At 48.5% G+C, this 19,783-nt stretch overlaps 1 protein-coding gene across 25 annotated transcripts in view; it reads right to left on the bottom strand.

Moving 5' to 3' along the window:
• Positions 1-19,783, bottom strand: part of CACNA1G (calcium voltage-gated channel subunit alpha1 G) — a 143,296-nt gene that overhangs the window by 71,518 nt on the left and 51,995 nt on the right. For all 25 annotated transcript variants that reach the window (XM_077188190.1, XM_077188191.1, XM_077188171.1 and 22 more), the window contains exons 4-10: positions 15,938-16,035; positions 13,796-13,955; positions 11,715-12,006; positions 11,120-11,212; positions 8,687-9,497; positions 8,555-8,599; positions 6,808-7,172 (exon numbers count right to left, since the gene is read on the bottom strand). In XM_077188190.1, the coding sequence (XP_077044305.1) occupies positions 6,808-7,172; positions 8,555-8,599; positions 8,687-9,497; positions 11,120-11,212; positions 11,715-12,006; positions 13,796-13,955; positions 15,938-16,035 (1,864 nt within the window). The remainder of the gene's footprint in view (positions 1-6,807; positions 7,173-8,554; positions 8,600-8,686; positions 9,498-11,119; positions 11,213-11,714; positions 12,007-13,795; positions 13,956-15,937; positions 16,036-19,783) is intronic.

Raw genomic sequence — 19,783 nt, 5'->3', positions numbered from 1 at the left:
GGAAAAATATGGACTGATCCCTGGGAAAACACCAACAACCAGAAGTGCTTACAGATGAAAGCGCTTGTGGTGCAAGCTGAGGGTGCTCCAGATGCTCTAGCTGAATTTCCTGGATCCCACCCAAGGGGAACAACCACAATAATCAAAGAAGGAATAAAAAGAAACGTCTGACTATCTGCATAGAGCAGCAATTTTTCATCCATACAGGGATGAAGCAAGATTTGAAAGTGCACATCATTCTTCCATTTCACCAATCTGGAGTCTCTTCTCAATGCTGCCTAGGCAGAGATAATATGAGGGTATGGATGGCAGCTGAAACAACAGCTGTAATGATAGGATCTAAGGTAGCCCAAGAATTTCCAGCCTCTGAACTAAATTAACAGGAAAGAACTGACACTTATGGTTCCCCAACCAGAGAGCTGAAGAAAACTTTAGCAGGTGCCAAGGAATCTATATAGGTTCATCCCTAAAGCATACAGAGAACTGATTTATCTGATTAAAAAAAAAACAACCTTTCCAGTTGCATGAAATCCCATTTAATTTTCAAATAATTCAGTCTCCAGAACCAGGATAAAGTCTGCTTTGTAGTCACAGTCCATTTTTTAATGACTAAGAGGACCATGGCATTTTTTATCCCTGGAAGAGCTTCACAAGCAGGTCAATTAAAACATGTGACTTTCTACAAGACCTCAGAAACCCTTCCAATCCCCGAGAAGCAGAAGAACGCCCAAGGTCCATTAAAAGAATTATCCCCACTAACAAATAGAAAACTGGTTTTGAAGTCAGTAATCCTAGCGATTAACAGCTCTGATGACTTCCATTAGCGTTGGATGATGACTCCTCTAGTCTCCAACAACAAGCCATTAATAAGAGTAATTTCTGCATAAGCAGGAGCTAATTCAATACAGCGTGTGCAAACCCATAGGGCACTGCATTTGCCTGCCGTGGGAGTGCCCCTTGCAGCTGGAGCGTCGAGGAATTAAGTTGACGGTAGCTCCAAGCCCTATGTTGGGCAAAGCCAGCAGACGCTGAGCTGCCAGTGCTTTGATTGCTTGGCTAAGAGCAGCTGGCACAGGGCTGGAGAGATGTGTAATGGAGTTAAATAGAGATGTGGGATGTGCACCTCAGTGGAAGTGGAGATACCTCTATAGGAAGAGAAGGCAGTGCATAAACACGAGGCCTTGTGAGCTCCTGGGAAGAGCCCTGGGCAGATGGAGGTCTTCCAAGGAAAGGCTGTTTCATTGATTCAGGGATGCACACACCTGTGTAAGTGCCCTTCTAAAACAAAGCCTAATGAATCAGACTCATATGAGGAAGTATCAAATGAGAAATTTCACCACAAAGCTGGTCTGTACCATTCAGTTGGAGTGAGACAGCCAAGGTACAGGGTTAAGGAGTACAGCACCAGTTTGCATCAGTGTGTGATGCAGAGAGCTCCTGGTGCAGCACCAGCTGGGACATGGACATGGGACAGGTCTTTGAGTCCCTGCACTCACAGGAAACAACTCAGAAGAGATGCAAGAGATACCAGAAATATTTTACAAAACAAAAGGATTCCCTTCCTTCATGACCGGGGGACCTGACACAAATCCATGCACATCAAAGAAGCCAAAATATGTGTGCCCTGGATTGACCTGGCATGGAGCCACAGAGGCTGGAAGGGACATGGTGCTGTCCACAGCTGCCCTTGCAGCTCTGCCCTGTCCCAGACAAGGGTGAGCTGCAACCAGTCTCTGGATCTCCCACAGCCTCCTCAGGAGGTGAACGAGCACTGGGCAAGATCTCATTTTAGGATATAGGGATGGTCAAAGGAGCAGCCTCCACACATCTGACAAGTCTGCAGCTGCCATCTACCAACAGCAAAATGTTCAACTGGGCTTGAAACTGGTGGGAATTGGGATGCTCTTGACTACCAAGTCCTGGGAGCAAAGTACTTCTCATCCCAAATACGCCCTTCTCTTTTGAGGCAGTGCTCATACAGGGATCCAGACCTGCTACTCTCCAGTCTGCCCAGAACTTTGGACACACAAGCACCCTGAGATCTGGGCACCAACCTGTCACACCCCCACTGCCCAGTTCCCTTACACCGTTTCTCCGTGGAACAATCCAATTTTCCTCCCACATGGAGAAATCAATCAGTGAGTGTTATGACAGCTAATAATTTCCAGTTACCTTCTTCCCTGCACATTGAATTCAGGCAGAAGCAGAAGTACATAAATACCATTTGGGTGACTGTTATTAACACTTGAACCTGCAGCCTAATGGTTGCTCCATGCTGGCAGGTTTTCTAACTGTTCAACTCCCCTCTCCATCATACTGGATATCTAAAAATTTAATGTTCTTTGATGCTGATTAAGACAACCCTCTTGTTCTCAAGCCTTGACTGTTTACATAAATAGATACTTTAATGCATTTTGCCAGCAAGGTTTCCTTTGACTCCTTGGCACAGATGGTTGATATTTCCATGCTGCAGCAGCTATTAGATTGTAATGTTAACAGTGACAACTCTACATCATCTGTACCCTGCTCTCTCCCCTGCAGCAGAATGTACCAGGAATTCAGCTTGAGATACTGCCATCGGCTTAGGCTGCTCCTGTTTCCTGCACAAGGAATTTGCCCACTTTGGCTTCGGGCACTGTGGCTTTGTGGCTCCCTACAACAGGCTGCTGTAGCGAGGTGTCCTCCAATGGCTGTACTTATGCTGGGGACATGTCAGACATCGCCTCATCCCACTTCCTTGAAGAACTGCCTCCCATGGATAATGAGCTTTTCTCCTTGGGCGCTGTCCCAGAGAGTCATTCACCCTTGTCACCTCTCCAATTTGATCTTAAAAATCAACAAAAGGCTCCCCACAGGTCTAAACCAATTCTTCCTTCCTTTCAGAGACACCAGGGTTTTGGATCAATCTAGATCCAAGTCCACACAAGATCCAGGCAGGGATTTGAACCCATTGCAGCTTTGGGGAGGCCAGTGAAGGACTCTCCCGTCTCTTTCTTGTTATGTTAACAATGGCAAAACACCGCAGAGACAGCGACTGAAATTCAAGTGCTATTTAAACAAAAGAATATGTAGGGTATAGTTCATACAATGCGAGTTCAGACAAGGAAACTCAGAACAGCCAGGAAGCTCAATGTGAACCAGATTTTAAAAACAAAAACAAAACCCCCAAAGCCCTTCCTCAAGGAAGCCCTTGCCGAATTCTTTCCCCTACTGAGGAGTCCAACATCACGGCTCATACTAAAGCCTTTGCTTTTCACTCCAAGAAAGGGGCTGGAGGAAAAAAAGGAAAATAAAAGCAGCACATTATGGAACAGAGCCTGGCTTACAGCCAGGGCGAGGGGGAAAGCAGCACAGAAACCCTCTGGTTTAGCAGCACATTTTACTCCTGCTCTATGGCAGAACAATCTTTTGCTAAGCCGCAGCTGTTTGAACCCACAGTGCTGCAGAGGCTCAGCTTCCTTAAGGCGAATCAGTCAATTGGTTCAACAGTGTATTTAAAATCCCCTGAGTCTACCTTTAAATCACATCTATATTCCTCTACCCAAAGCTAATAGTTTCTACCTGCATTTTGCTTCATCTCTGTAGAAAAACAAGCTATTTAGCAGCCACATTAATAATCTGTGGCAATCTGGTTGTCATTTCCCTGATGGAAAATTTCACACTGCTGCCCAGCAGCCACAATGTGGCAAGTGCTGCAAGCACCTCACGCTGCGCTGCCTCCCTCCGACTGCACCTAGAGTCAGAAGAACAGCAGGAGTTGGTTTTGGATGGGTGGGGTGTGGAGGAAATACAGAATTACAACCAGTCAGGTGTAGCTACAGCTCAGGCATGTGCAGGAACCACGTGGAAACAACCTGGTGTTGAGTGAGAAAGTCAGCTCATGTCAGAAGGAGCCTAGAGGAAACCCAGCTCTTGAAGCCCCAGCCATGTGATGGTAAAATGTGTGTTGACAATTTACTGTGGAAGGTGGCTTATGGAAAAGAGCTTTGGGTGGAAGAGAAGGTTCATCCAGCAGCCCTGGCCATGGGTGCTCAATCTGACCAGGTTGACTGATGGATGAATACAAATAAACAGCAAGAGGTGGGAGCCAGTGTTTTCAACACATTCCCAATTGCCGCTAATTTGTATGTGCCTTCAGAGAACCACTATCATCTTAAATATCCCAACCAGGCCTACTCTGGTTGCCTTGTCTGTTAAACAAGGGACTAAAAGATTTTTTTCAGGTCCCTCCAGGCTGCCTGTCCCAAGGTGAGATGTCAAACCTCCAGAGGAGCAAACTTTTCTCCCTGGCTGTTATGAGGAGCTCAGCTCATCAGCTCCTGTCTTGAAGTCCAGGATGGTCTGGTGGTCCCAGAGCTGCTGAATCCCACCCAGCATTGCTGGGGGCAGATGGGTAGGCATCTTCCTTCTTCCTTTTGAGTAACCTCCAGCCTGTCCTTCCTCTCAGAGAGGAGCAGCCCCTCTGCCAAGGGGCCTGTAAACAACACAAGGTTTTGACGTGACACCTTAAAATAGGTCCTTAAAATATTTACCCTAATATAGCCCACTGTGCCCAGGGCAGCATGTGGAAAGCCCAAGAGGTAAATACTGTCTAAATAAGCAGAGAGCTTAATATAGAAAGTCATGGAGTCAAGTACTCTTCAAGCGCCCTCACATCTTTGCAAACATCAGTCAGTAAAGATAAATTTGACATGGTTGATCACTCACACTTTTAGGAAAGGCTCTTCCAAAAGAAAAAAACCTCATGTTTCAGTGTTTATAATCTCTGCAGGAAGGCCTGGTCGAACATTTTGCCCCTCTAATTCCTGCTCTCATAACTGTCAGATTATGAAATTGCCAACTCTAAGCCTTACGAGGTTACAAAGAAACACCTCTCTGTTCTCTGCCGCCACTTTGAGAAGATGAACTAATAAAAACAAGCTCTGCTATTCCCTCCAAATGCCTGGGAGAAAGGAATCTGGAACGGTAGTAGCTTCAAACAACCATTAAAGAAAGCAACCACCCACAGTGTCTGGAGTACCCCCACGCTTATCAGCTCCCTTCACCCTTGTTACCCAAAAATCAAACAAAAATCTGCCTCTTGTCATCCAGGTATTTTCTGGGACTCACCACTGGCCAGGGCAGAAGCCAGAAACCTCCTACCCCACTTTTCCCAAGGCAAAGAATTAAGGAGTTGTGTTGCACTTAGGGCGTTTGACGATGGGAGCTTACTCAGCCACCCATCCCCGGTGGGGTGGTCCCCCCAGATGGGAGACCACACCAACATCTCCCAAAAATGCTCCTGGTAAAGAGCAACAAGCTTTGACAATCAGCCCCTTGGGCATTTAGAGCAAAGACACTGTGGATGTGCTTTCACCCTTCAGCCAAGGTAGGAATAAAAGTGTTTATTGGTTTTTGTGAACCACCTCCTCCCAGCTTCTTTGGGATAATCTTCCCAAGATTATTAAATAAAGGTAGAATCACTCAAGCTTCCCTGCAGAGCTCCCACCAAGGGCAGCAAATGAAGGTGAAACCAGCAGGACTTTGGAGTGCACCACTGTTTATTGTGTACTGAAAACAACACCTAGCCAGCTAGACTGCATCAGGGCATCAGGGGGAAGGTGCTGGCTGGAAGGGACACATTGAGCACAGCCACGTCTCCCTGGCACTTGGTCACTGAGGCATTAATGCCACAGGATGACAGGGGAATTGGGAGTTGATCCACAGCCACCACTGCTTCCACCAGGAGTTGGGGGAGAAACACCTCTGCGTGCAACCCAGCAAACAGGAAACATGGCAGGAAGGGAGAAAAGGGGAGTCACGACTTGAGATGCAACGAGCTTCTCAGCCAAGACTGGTGCTGGCACAGGAGTGGCTGTGTCTTTCTGGGAGCACAGAGCTCTGACATCCCAGGAGAAATAACATGCTGGGAGCTCTCAAGAATGGGAGTGCTTTATAACAAGGTTTTTCAGCATCCCTACATCCCCACTAATAAACTCTTCACCCTAAAGGAAGCATGCACCTGCAGCCCCAAGACATGTGCTTGAGGTAGGATCAAGGGCACCATGCCAGGCAGGCCCCAGCAGCCACAAAACTCATGTGAGGCCACAGCATGCAAACCATCTGAAAGCAGAGTTCTTGTCATGGAACATCATGGAGATGTTTCAAGAGGAACATGGCAACTCCTTTTCTTAATGACTATATATAGGGAAAGCTCTGCTAGGTGACAAGCGGTGAGAGGCTGGAGCACAGGCACTCTCCTGCCTGCAAGGACTCAGATAATTGAGCAAAGGAATAGCCAGTGATGAGTCTATTTTGGACTCATCATGCTGCTGCTGGAGCATTCACTGAGGAGGCAAAGCCATTTTTTACCTCCTCTCCAAGGAGTGCAAATTCAGTAGTTCTCTGCCTGCAGCTGCACTGACCCCACAGCTCACAGAGCCCACGGAGCCCACAGGTGCTGGCAGCACCTTAAGCACTGCCAGGCTCACAGTGACCTGGTGGCAAAGGACTGCCTCATCTCCTTGGTTCACTCACCACAGACCCCAGCAACACCTGGTGCTGCCCAGGGGACAGTGGTCTCAGCATGGTGCTGCCCATCCCTGGTAGGGCTAGGATGCAGGAGCTCACATAGCCAGGTACCAGTCAAGGTGATTGCTGCAACCTGGAAGCACACTCAGAGGAAAAAGCCTGCCTCATTCCATTCTGGGACCCTTCCCAGAGTTTTTTAATGCCTCTCACCGCAAACCATCCCACCAGCAGATGAATTCAGACTCATAACTCCATCTGCAATCCCTCTGCACCAGGAGCTGCCAGGACAGCACTCACCTGCTCATGGTATTCGATCCCCATGCTGAGTGTGTTAATGAGAATGGCCACCATGATCCCACGGCCGAAATATTTGCTGTCCACAATCTTCTGGAAAGTCTCACACACCACATGCCAGAAGGCCAGCACCAGATGGGCTCTCCTGGCCCGGGCTCTGCCCCTTTGTGGGTCTCGCTGGTCACTGTAGTGAGCATCCTGCGTGAACTCGTAGACCCCCTCACTGTCTGAGTCGGCTGTCTCATTGTCTGACAGCTCGGCCTCGCCTGCCAGCGCCGTGAGGCAGTAAGGGCAGCTCTCGGGGGTGCAGGAGCCGCCATCCAGCTTGGTGCAGGGGCTGGAGATCTTGCAAGAGCTTTGGCAGGGACCTGAAATGCCAACAGAGCAGGGAAAGGGCAGCTCATCAGCTGGGACAGCTGGGACTGGGGGCTGCGGGAAGCAACCCTCACTCCCTGTTAACACCAAGCCTTTGCCTCTGACATGACAGGCATTTCCTAATGGGAAAAGGGCTTCTGCTGGGTTAAAACCTGGGCTTCCCAAGTGCCTTCTCTCTGTTTATGAAGCTATCTTTGCTGCCCCAGACAGATACTACCCCAGCCGTGGACCCTGAGCACACCTCATTACATCTCTAGCCATTACAGGAAGGAGGAAGCAATCAGTTCCCCCGGTCCTGGCAGGCGCCTGGCTATAATTATCAGGAGGACTGTTAGCAGCCTTCTTTCCTGTTCCCTCTGCTGATGCTCCAAAACCACTGGCTTCCCTCTCCACATGTCGGCCTCGGTGGCAGCTGCCAGGTGTATCCTGGGTGAAATACCAGTGGTATATTCCCCAAAATTCCCACCAGCTGGCTGCAAGCAGACAGACAATGCATGCACCTGACTCCTGTATGGCAGCACCCAGCAGTGAGAGTGCAAACCCTGTGCTAAACCAACTCGGAGCCCAGTTCTGTGTGTTCAGTCTCTAGGCAGCACTGGGCTGGGGGCAGAATTTGGTCTCTTCTCTGCACAGCTCCTGGCTAGAAAGGTTAATGCCATTGCAGTGGGGTGGAAAAGGCACTGACTGCCTGGGAAATCTTGGCTAGAAACACTTCTTGAAGGATGGGAGTGTTTGGACTAGACTGGCCTGAACTCCCAAACTTCAGGATGTGGAGGGGAAAAGAAAAATATCTTCACTTTCTTGAAGTGAAGATATGAAATCCCTGATCCAAGAAAGATGTGTTCGGTGTCTGACAGGCTTCCTGAGAAAATCACAGTTTTTTAATACTTGGCATCTGTGATTGTCCTTGAGCATTCACACAAAGCAGACACTCAATCTCCATAAGCCTTGTGTCCCACAGGAGCAGAGCTACACAGTACTCAGGTGTGTGATAGGACCCAGATCTGGAAGGTGTCCATCTGCAAGCTCTAGCTGATTTTGGGAGTACAGGATTTGGAAGTGGTCCCTGTAAATGGTTTAGGAGTAGAGGGAAATAATGGCATTTTATCCTAACATTTAATCTAAACCCACTCTCTGCAAAGTTTAAAGCCATTCCCCCCTTCCTGACACTACATGTCCTTGTCAAAGTCCCTCTCCAGCTCTCTTGTACTCTTCTTCTAATCTATAAAATGGGGATTGCAAAGAAAATGGATTCACTGAAAACCCTCATATGCCTTGGATTATTGTAGCTATGAAGTCTGGGAGGATGAAACCTCCCTCCTAAATTTGGCTATAAGAGGCATTAGGTAGGTCACAAGATTCCTATTCATCTCACCTGGAAAGCCATCACCTTTCTCTGTAACATGGACTGAGAAGAACCCTGCAAAAATCCAGAGAGAGAAAAAAATTAGGACAAAAATCATATTTCTAGAAAGCAGCCCCAGATGTAGATCCAATCCCAGCTCACCTGTGCTCTGTGTCTCCAGCAGCTTGTGCATGGTGCTGTATGGCCCGGGAGGGATGTTGAGGTTCGTCAAGGTGCTGCTCCCAGCACCCACTGCCGCCTCCCCCAAGTTCTTCTCTTTCAGCATCTCATGGGAGGTGCTGGAGTGCACTGTGGGGTACACCTTGCTGCCCACTATGTTCTTGGGGATCCCTTCTGGGCTTGGCAAACCGAGGCTTGGCTGTGTCAGGGATGACCGGCAGCGCACCGGCTCAAAGTGACAGTCGGCATGGTAGATGCTGTGCACAGACTCAGTGTTGCTGGGAGAGGCACTGGGGGCCCCCAGGGAATTGGGTGCTGAGGGAGGGAGCATCAGCCGGTTGGTCCCGTTGTGGAGTGAGCTGGTCTCCACATCGCTGATCTCCGGGCTGGCATGGGGTGCTCGCAGGTTCCCGTTGCCTAGGTGGTAGTGGTGGTGGTGGTGATGGTGGTGGTGGATGAGGTGGTGCACGGAGGATCTCTTCCTGCTCCGGCGCTTCCTGGCGCGCCGTTCGGCCCTCGCCTTGCTCGTGGGGCTGCTGAGGAAGCCCATCCTCACACCTGCTGCCCTGTAGGCCTTCACCAGCTGCTTGCTGCCCTTCCGGGCAATGTAAACCAGGTACTTGAGGAGCTCATCATAGCAGCTTCCTGGCTCTGAGAAACTGGCAAGGGTGCTGGCGTTGGACAGGTAGCGCACGCGCTGCTCCTTCATCAGCTGGCTCTCACGCTGCTTTGTCTCAGAGAACTGCGTCGCTATCACCACCAGGCACAGGTTGATCATGAAGAAGGAGCCCACCTAAGGGGGCAGGGGACATCAGGCAGTGTGGCCGTGGCACCACACAGATCTGCCGAGGACAAAGAGCAGCAAACCCCAGCCAACCCCACCCCCTGTGTCACCCAGCAGGGACCACTGACTGGGCTGACTCACCCCCCAAGCTCTCACCCCAGGGACTCCCACGCCAGCCCTCCATGGAGGACGTCAGAGATCAAAGACGAGAGAAGATTATTTTGACAAAAATCTCTTGCTCTTTTAAGATGGTGTTTTTCTCTCTCCAAAGACAGCAGTTGTAATTATCACAATTAGTGACATTACGATGAATGCACTGTGCCTTCCTCATAGGAGCGTTTTTCTGCCAGTGTGTGGGCAGCTTGCGAGCAGATCCCTTTCCCCTGCTAATGGGATTTGCGGGTGACTGTTATGCAAGGGCATCAGCAGCCTGTACCCACAGCTTGGAGATTTTCTTTCCAAGCAGGGTTTCATGAGGTTCTGCCTTCTGCAGAGCCCAGCCTGGGTCACAGGGAATTACTGACGTGCTAACGGGTTATCACAAACTGCTAATGTTACTCGCACGGCATCTGGAAAAGTACTGCTTGCTCTTCCTCTTCGTCATCTTGGGGAGCCTGAGAGCAAGGGTTTGTTTCTCTCTTGGGGAAGCTAACAGAAAAAAAACAGCATCATGAACTAAACAACCGTCTACTTTCTCGTCAGGGTTTGAGACCTGGTTTGATGAGGAGCAGAAATCCCCACAATGATCTAACTGACAACATGCAGCTATTTTTCTGGACTTAGACCAATTGTGTAGCAAGACAAGAACTCATCTCACTTAGCTACATCTGAGCGAGGCACCTAATGATCCTTTAGAGTCAAACGAGAAATAGGCACATCAAGTCTGCAATGCATCTAATTTATTTTGGATGTCTACCTTCAGAGGAGATGAACCACCCCCTTAAAGCACCTATTTTTCTCCCTTGACGATAAAGGGAGTCTAGACAACGAGCTCAGCCAGTCACTGTAGACAATTCTGCTTGCATAGATGAAGCCCATCAGGGAGCCCACCCCACAGAAACTCTTTGTTGGCTCCTTTGTGGGTGGTCTCAGATGATGCTGTGAAGTGTGGGTGGGCTGTGGGCAGTAATCTCTTCCCTTCTTTCTTAATGTGCTCTCTGAAGTTTGGGATTGTTTTCCTGTAACATCCCCACGGCACCAAGGACCCAGCCAGATGGGTTCTGCATTATGGGGGAATTTTTGGGCAGCCTCTTCCCTTTCTAGCTCAAAAACTGGGCAGGTGAAATTTTTTTTCTACTCAGAAACTGGGCAGGTGAAATTTGCCTACTTTAAAACTTAAATTCAAGGGGGTAAGCAAGAGAGAAAAGCTCTCTAAGCACAAGGAGAGAAGAAGCAGCAGCAACAACAGAAGTGGATCTACCACCACTTGAGCACATCTCTTTCCTTCTTTATGTTTGCAGCTAAATGCAGCTGCAGCACAATTCCATAGGGAAGCTGCGTTTCTCCCAGCAGGCTGGTTGCTACTTCAGCTTTTATATTCACTGTACCCTCCGCCCTGCTCCTCTGGGTGACTCCACTCTGCTCTCTCCAAATGCCAGGAGGACGCCCCCTGCTCCCCTAAGGCCACTCACAATGATCAGGAGGATGAAGTAGATGAAGTTGTAGAAGGAGTGTGCATCCATGACAAAGTACATGATGTCCACCCAGCCTTCCAACGTGATGACCTGGTGGAGACAGGAAGGGAAAACAAACTCCTGAAGGCTCAGTTACAATAAAGTGCACAGGCAATGTTTCTTCTGGCTGGGTCATGTCTGACACCTCATAGCAGGTCTTGGTGCAGTACAAGATGCTGAGGAACCAACTCCTGCTCCTCCCAATGCCAACAGCCATGTTACCAGCTGCCCAGGCTGAATCTAGCCCTTTTCCATCTGGACTTAAGGGCCACTAGTGCATTTTGCAGAAAGAAGAGCAGTCTCTAGGCTCTGCTCCACACCAACATCATCAGACTGCACACCCACAAGGTTTTCTCCATGCATGTGAGGTGGAGACATTCTCAAAATAGGCATCATATTTTATCCCTATCACTTTGAGCACCTGTGCACTACTATGTAGGTGCACACTAGTACAAAACAGCCCCCAGGAGTACAATTACAAAGCCCCTGGGAACATTTTGAGGGCAGGACCTGCTGTTTGCCCACCTTGTGACAATTGGCAGACAGGGCTCACCTGAAATATCGCAATCCAGGCGTAGCCAATGTTATCAAAGTTGATGGCTCCCTTGAAGGGGTTGTGCTCCCCAGCAGAGCAGTTGGTGTAGTACTGGTTCCAGTTCACACAAGATGTGTTGGTGGTGTCATTGTAGGAATAGTAGTCCAGAGTGCACTCCAGACCCTCTTCCCTCCGTGTTGGGATACTCCGACAGTAGCGCATCCCATTCTCCCGGGGCTGGGAGCAGATGAAGGGATTTTCATCTTCGTTCTCTGTCTGGTAGTACCGTTCCAAATCAACCGTGTAGGGGCTGAAAGAGTCCAGACAAGGCTGGGGTTTGCACACTGATTGCAAGCAATCTGGCAAAGAGACAGCTGTACCAGCATAGAAGTCTGACATCTGATTTTCTGGATCTTAAAGCTATTTTTTAAAGGAGTCCCCTTGGACATACTGCAGCTCCACAGGGTGAACTGATGTCCTTAACTGGGTTTTGAGAAACTGAGGCAGGGCACTCAGCCCCTTGGAAATCCCTTTGATGTCATTATTAAAAGTTACTCCCTCTGGAAGCACTCTGGCTTTGACTTTGGGAGACTAAGAGAAGGATTCAGCATGACAGGGCTTCTCTGAAATATCTTTGCTGCAGTAAGATGGAAATCAGTCTGTTTAAGCTTCTGTATGTCCTGTCCTTCTGGAGATGCTGAGAATCATTTAGGGAGACTCTATGTACAAGGACCTCCCAAAATTCCTAAAAATCAGAGACAGGGACTTGATCTGCATTTCACCATGTCAGTTCAGCCCACAGGTAAGGTCTAAATTCCCTCTGAGGGTGGCCTTACCACAGCAAACCAAGCAAAAATGCTCTTCAGGGAGATGAAACAACCCATGGCCAGTCAGAACCTGGCTCCTTGCTCTGCACACACTATCTCCTTAATGCTGCCAGGACTCCCACTAAAGCTTGCAAAGATATTTTTAAGCCTAGTTCAGCCTGGTTAATTCCTACAGAATTGCCTGTAATACCCTTCAAAGCCTATCTAAAGCCCTGGAATTCTGGCTCAATTAAACAGCACCCAAACCTGTGGCTCTATTTACTCGGTGGTGAGGCTGTCCCCCTGCTCTGCTGACATTTACTTAACAGGGACATGTCCTGGTAATGTCATTTCCAGACACCCTTTGAGGGCATGACCTGCAAGAGGGGTGGGAGTTGATTAGGAGGTGGGTGGGAGAAGTTGGAAGGTGCTTGTGCCAGCCTGTCCACAGCAGCAGCAGCAACATGGTCCTGATGTGTACAGAAAAGAGGCTTTGGGCTTGTAAAAATCCTCCATCTAGGTGGGAATCCAGCCAGATCCCTGGGGAGTCAGCAATCCACTGAAAGTTGACCAGCATGGCAAAACTTGGCAGAGCCATCAAGGGTTTGCAGTCACCTGCCTTTCTCCAAGCATTTGATGCGATGGAGGTGGTGGAAAAAAGCGGGTAGGTATGCAGGTAGAACAGGCATGGAAACCCTGAAAGAGGCTGTCAGCTACCAGGTATTTCAACCACTGTCCAAGCAGTATTACATCAGGCCAGCAAACTGATCACAACAATTATTTTAGCCTTAAAATTCAGGGATGTGTAAAAATTAAGACTTTGGGATAGGGACTATCTCTTGCTCTGAGGCTGAAAATTATCTAGCATTAAAAATGCATAGTAGTTCCATAAGCTTTTCCTGGGATTTAGGTGGGACTACAAAAGTTGTGGCAATAAAGACCACCAGTCGCTGGAGGGGATTCAGACCTGGGCATCTCCACACAGAAAAGGTCATACATTAATGATATGCTGAATTTAGAAAGTCTGAACTCCCATTCTCAGAGGGCTTTTTTGGAGGCCTTTAGAAATCAGAGAGGTTCCCAAGTGCCAGCTGAGAGTTAAGGACAGCCTGCAAATGCAAATGGCAAATTGTCACAGCTCACTCTGTACCCGCTGTGTGTGCCCAAGCAGGAGTGATGGTGGCATTTAGGAGCAGGGAGCATTTACAGAAGAGAAGGGCTTTTTAAAGAGGAGATCCTGGAGGGAGAGCCTCCCTCAAGCTGGGGAGGCACTGGTGCTGCCCACAGACTCACATGCTGAAGTTCTCAGGGAGGAAGCAGCGGTTCCTGAGCAAACCTGCCCACAGCTGGACTCCCACAATGCCGAAGATGAAGAAGACGAAGAAGCAGAGGAGGAGGACGTTCCCCAGCATGGGCAGTGTGTCCAAAAGCAGTGTCACCAGGATGCGCATACCTGAGGCAAAGGAGAAAAGTTTATGTTGAATTTTCTTGCTGCAGCTATGTCCTCCTGACCTTTTCCTTCCCACTGATACTTTTACACCTGTATTTCCTTCTATTATTTTCCTCCTATCCTCATCATCCACATGTGGCTTGTGAACAGTCACAGCTTCCCATCCCCTTTAGCTTCCCCCCAGAGCCTCTGGAACAAGCTCTTTCATTCATGCCTTGCTCCTGGACACCAGACCTACCTTCCCTGCTCCTCAAGTCCTCTTCTCTGAAGTTTTCTAGCAACTATGTTTCCTTTCTTCCCTCAGATTAAATTCTGATGCTCTCTTTTGCTCAATTGTATTTCTTTCTCCACTCAGTATATTTCAAAATTCCCTTCCCTCCCTATTTCCCCTCATCAACCCTAAATGCCCTCTCTTCCTTAAAATACAGGACTCTCTCTGGCAGTTAATTTTCACAAGTTCAGGAACAGCCAGTTCTGTAACAAGGACAAATTGATGGTGACTTCAACTTGACATTTACAGACAAAAAATTTATTTCATCTGACATCTGTGTAATATTCTGCTCATCTCTCACTCTCTTTCTTTCCCCATGTTCTGCACTCTCTCACTTGCTTATATTGACTTTTATCTAAAGAAAGCTTTACTGTTGCACCCTTTACTTTGATACTTCAGGAAGACTTTTTTCTCTTATCCTGATGCTGTCACCTCCTCTCTCAGGGTTTTTCTTCTACTCTTTTACCAGGAACAACCACCTTGCATCAACTCCTAATTAACTAAAATTACTTTGTGGTTATTGCATTGATCATCAAACAAAGCTCATTTTTTATTTTTCATTCCTTGCATTTCTATCCCACTGTAACTACATTGCAGACAAGAAAAGATAAATTACCCAGGATTTCAAAACACATTAAGTGAATTACATCCCCAGTTAGACAGTGGTGGATAAATTCAGCTGCCCACCAGTTCAGTGGTGGGGATAAGAAAAAAAAAACAAACAACCACTTCAAACAGGATTCTGAAGCTTCTGTAATGATTGAAACATCAGCAGCACAGCCAGATTAAGTTCAAGAGTCAGGAGCAGGAAAATAAATAGAACCCAGGCACTTCCAGCATCAGCATAGACAACTGAAGCTGATTAGTTCTCATCAATGTATTGGGCCAGTTCAGATAGGGGAGTGCAGACTTGGATTTAATTTGACTAAAACAGTACTGGATTTGATGACCAGGATTGTTGGACCAGGATGGACAAGGAATGCTTCTGGTGCAGTTGCACTTATACTTACCATACCTGATTCATATAGCATCTGAGAGGGACTGTGCTCAGTGCCTCATGGAGCACTGGGATTTGCCCAGCATGGGGCAGTGGGAGGGTTTGTGATGGCCAGTGCCATGTGGGGCAGGGCTGCCATGCAGCAGCAGGCAATGCCACTCACTGCTGCTTAAAGCAGGGCTGAGGCCCTTGTCCATGACCTGACACACCAGGACTGAAGAGTCACTGCCCATCCAACCCAGGTCTGCTTTGGAGATGCTGGGGGTTTGGGCTGTAAGAACCAGCTCTGGAGTCTTCAGCACCTCCCAGAGCACTATCTTCAGGCACAACAAGAGTTCCTCACCCCAATTTCTCCAGGGAAGGATGGAGTATCCCAGGGAGGGTGGAACCAGCATGGCTCAGACCCCGCTGCCTGCACTGCCTGGCAAAGGCTGTTGGCTCAGTCAATCCCTATCACCTGCAGCTCTTTAGCAGACTCCTCAGACCCTCTCCAGATGAGAAAGGAAAGTGTTTGAAGACAGTGCTGGATAACTCATTGACTCATCTCTGATGCCACAGGTGTCAAAAGGAACCCAGACAGTGGTGGTAGTACCCAGCACTGCAAGCCTTGGGCAAATGTTTCAGCTGTGATGCAAAGCATCTGGGTTTGCCCTCTCATCTTTGGGGCATGGATCCAGACAGCTGGCCCCAACAGTGAGGAACAAGGATCTGACTTACTGGGGACCCTGTTAATGGCCCTGAGTGGCCGCAGGACTCGAACGGTGCGGACGGCTGAGAAGCTGACATTCTGCAGGTCCAGGGAATACTCCAGCATCCTGAGAAAGACACAAAACCACGGAGGAGTGTCATGGATCCAGTGGAGAAATGTTAGATTATCAAACATTATAAAGCAAACATTAAATGCCAACCACTCACAGAGGGACTTGTTAGTGCATCTCTCCCATCAGGAAAGTTTGCCCGAGGAATTAATTAAGGCTTGTTTGCATGTCAGGATAAAGTCAGTGAGGGGGAATGTGATACACCAGCTCACACAGCCACAGATCTCTCCCTCTCTATCTCTCTCTCTCTCTATCTTCCACTTTGGTTACTGTTTTTGCACAGGGCCAGGCAGAAGCTTCTGAAAGTCCCTGCACATTCCAGAAAGGAAATTTCCAGGCATAGCCCTGCTTTTATCAATTTTACGGATACTGTAATGAATCTGAGTTTGTTGTGCTGAGCACCACCACAGTCCAGAAAGGAAGAACATCTTCTGGTGCAGAACCCTCTGTGGGACACAGGAGATGATCAGCACAGGACACTGAGCTCTGCTGTCTCTGCTCAGCAGACACCCTTGGCAGGTGGGACCAAAACTGGTGACACTTGCAGTCAAAAAAATGGGGCCAACATGGACCTAGGAACCTCCCAGTGCTCCCACTGTCTGGCAGGGTTATTCCCCAGCTCAGGAGATAGAGGAGCAACATTCACAGGACTTAGTCTAAGGATGCACCTGGATGGCTGCAAGTTCCTGGGGTGCCCCAGCACCTCTCATTCTTCTCATGGCACCTTTGCTCAAGCACAACAGAGTCATCAGTCACAACACCTCCAGGATTTTGCTCTCTGGCTGTGGGAAGATCCAAGAGCTCTGCCCATAATATTCTTGAAGAGGCAGAGCCAGGCAAAGGTAAGAAAGACAGCCCTGAGGCTCCCTGGACAGTCAGGCTCCCACTACCACAGGCAACCACAGCATATTAATCTCTTCCAAAAGTTCCATCTCCAAACAAGCTGGGTGGTTCCCTCCCTCCAACTCTAACGGCTAGAAGCCTAACTTCCAGTTTGAATGTATTCAGGACAAGCTCATATCCATTTGTTCCTACAGCAGCACTGTCTTTAAAGTAGCTTCTCTAGCTGTTATTTGTCCCTGGTGTTTACTCACCCATGTATTTACGGAGGACAAAGAACATCTTCTCTCAGCCTTGATTTTGCAAAGTCAAACAAATCAAGTTCTTCCAGCCCCATCTCACAGGCTCTCTGTTTCTCAGTCACAACCTTCCTCCACACTTCCCCTGGTCTGAATTAATCTCACCTGACTAGGCATCAAGTTTCTGGAAGAGGTTTTGATCCTTGCACCAAGGCATCAGTGCTGTCCCTTTCCTCCCTGCTGGAACTCCTGCAGGATCCATCCATGCTGTGTTAGGTTTGCCACGGCTGCAGCACACTGGAGGCTTCTGCTCTTGCTGCGATCAGCCAAACCCCCTCTCCTCCCTCCTGGACCCCAGCAGGTGAGGGGTGTCCCAGGGTTGAGAAGGCTCCCCTTCCAGCCCCCATATAAACAACTCCATGTTTAATGCAGTGAGGCTTTACCTGATAGGCTCTAATGAGAATGATGATGATGATGATCAAGCCATATCTACGTTTAAAATAACCTCAACATATTCCTCTCTGCTTAGCTGACCCCCACAGCAATGGGACAGTCCCAGGAGGTTGGACATGCACATACGGATACTATGAATTTGTTCTCAGCCCCTAACCAGAAAGGAATGCAATGTATTCACAAAATCCCACCTGACCTGGGAATAGAAAACCAGTCCCTTCCTCAGTGCACAGGACTCCTTGCATTGGGCAAGCTTTGGCTAAGGTGAGGAGAGGGGCAGTGGTTTCATTGCTGTCAAGTTTCACTTGCTGTTCAAAAAGATTTCTGTGTTGTTGGCAAAATTCAGGTAAAAAGCCCATATCAAACATACAGCTTTTCTTTCATCCATTATTAAAACAGAGGCTGCCAGCAAAATTCAGAGCAGCACATGGTTAAATGCACCAAGACAAATCATTTTCTGATTAATGACAGCTCCAGACGCACTTACAGAGATGTGAGTGCTTGTAAGCTGCAAAGGATGTGCTGTAAAATACATTTTGATTTAACTTATTAAAGAAAAATTATTATGCCAAATTTAAAGGAACAAGCCGAACAACAACCCAGAGGCTTAAGCAAACACTTGAACACCAAGACCAAGAGCAAGAAGGTGATCTCCTGCCTATGCTGTTGGGCACTGCTACCAGAACTGGTGTTACAGCACTGCCAAGCTCAGCCCCAGACACAGACTACAGGGTCCACACCTTGCTGATAACCTCTCTCAAGTGCCTTGAGAAAACTCAGTATTAGAGAAAAGAATGTCAGTAAAGCTCAGTCACTAAAGAGCAAGTCCAGTGAGAACACCACCAGTCCCCAGCTCTAAGGTCACTTCCCAAGGCAAGCGGAAACACGGGAAGAATCAATCCACATCCCTGGCAAGGGAAGATACTCAGGGAGAGCAAATGTCAGGATGTCACCAGCTGGTGAGGTGACAGGTACATTTACCAGCATATATAGCATTTATGCATTGGAAATCTGCAGTGTAAAAGGCTCCTGATGAAGCTTCAATTCAAATGTCATCTCTGCTCAGAGGGAAAGGCACGATGCCTGTCAGCACCGCTGCCACCAACCTGGTGCTCAGCCAAGTTAAAGGCTCAGAAAGAAACTCAGCATTAAATAGGATGGATTCACAGCTCGTCAGGGTGATTAGCAACCCCCGATCGCTGGAGTTATTCAGAAGGAAAGCGGAAATATTTAGGACTTTCTAAGAATAAAAGTGGAGCATCTGCAAAGCCAGACATACAACGGGCTGCTAGTGGGAGGCAGAGAGGGAGCTGATGCAAACCTTTGGCAAATGCTTCTCCAAGCAGGAAAACTCCCAGAGCTCAGCTGACAGGCAACAAGGATGGCTCAAGATGGACCAGGAAGGAGAAATTCATTCCTATTCCACCTGGAGACAGTGAGTTGGATCATGCTGGGGTTTCTCTCCTGTAAAACCCAATGCACCAGGAAGGATTGCCTGAGTGCAATGCCAGGCAGCAACCCTGAGGCAAAGGGCTTTCAAAAGTGATGCTCAGGGCATCACAGAGAGGGTTCAAGGGGCTCTGCTTATCCAGAGTCCCTAACAGAGCACAGAAATTCCCGCAAAGTCCTTCCCACACCTAGCCAGCATTGCATCTCTGAAGCACCCTGCTCTCAGCTCTGACTCTGCTCCCATCTCCAGGATCAATCCTGCTCAGTAAGTAGAATGTTGTGAAAACCCAGCAGAGTCACACAGAGAGTTTCTGCTGAGGGTACTTTCCAAGGAAAGCCTGAACTCTCCCCTTTCACAGCTGGGTGCTGGGGGTGCTGCACAACCAGGGGATGTGACCAAGGTCACACAAGGAACTGGTAGCAAAGCAGCAGTGGCTGCAGGCAGGGCCACCCCCGAGAGCTGCCCACCCCCTACACACTCAGAGCCCTGCACTGCCGGGGAGAGATAGGCTGAGATTTATTCAGCGTTAAAAAGCTTCCAAAACTGGGCATATAGACACCCTTTATCTACAAAGCACAGCCATCAGCGGGTGATATTAAGCCATCGGTGTTGGAAAAGACAAGGAGAAATAATTTAGGTGGTGTATCTTCAGAAAGCTGGAATGAAAATTCCCCCAGCTCTCGCCAGCTTAGCTGTGCTCTGCTTTCACTCAGTGGCTACGTTTGGAGCCTTGCAAGTCTCACCGCATTCGTGGGTGTTGCTT

This window comes from Agelaius phoeniceus, chromosome 19 (assembly GCF_051311805.1).
Source record: "Agelaius phoeniceus isolate bAgePho1 chromosome 19, bAgePho1.hap1, whole genome shotgun sequence".
Classification (NCBI taxonomy): domain Eukaryota; kingdom Metazoa; phylum Chordata; class Aves; order Passeriformes; family Icteridae; genus Agelaius; species Agelaius phoeniceus.
Note: the sequence above shows the minus strand (reverse complement) of the source record. Positions and strands in the feature narration are given on the sequence as shown.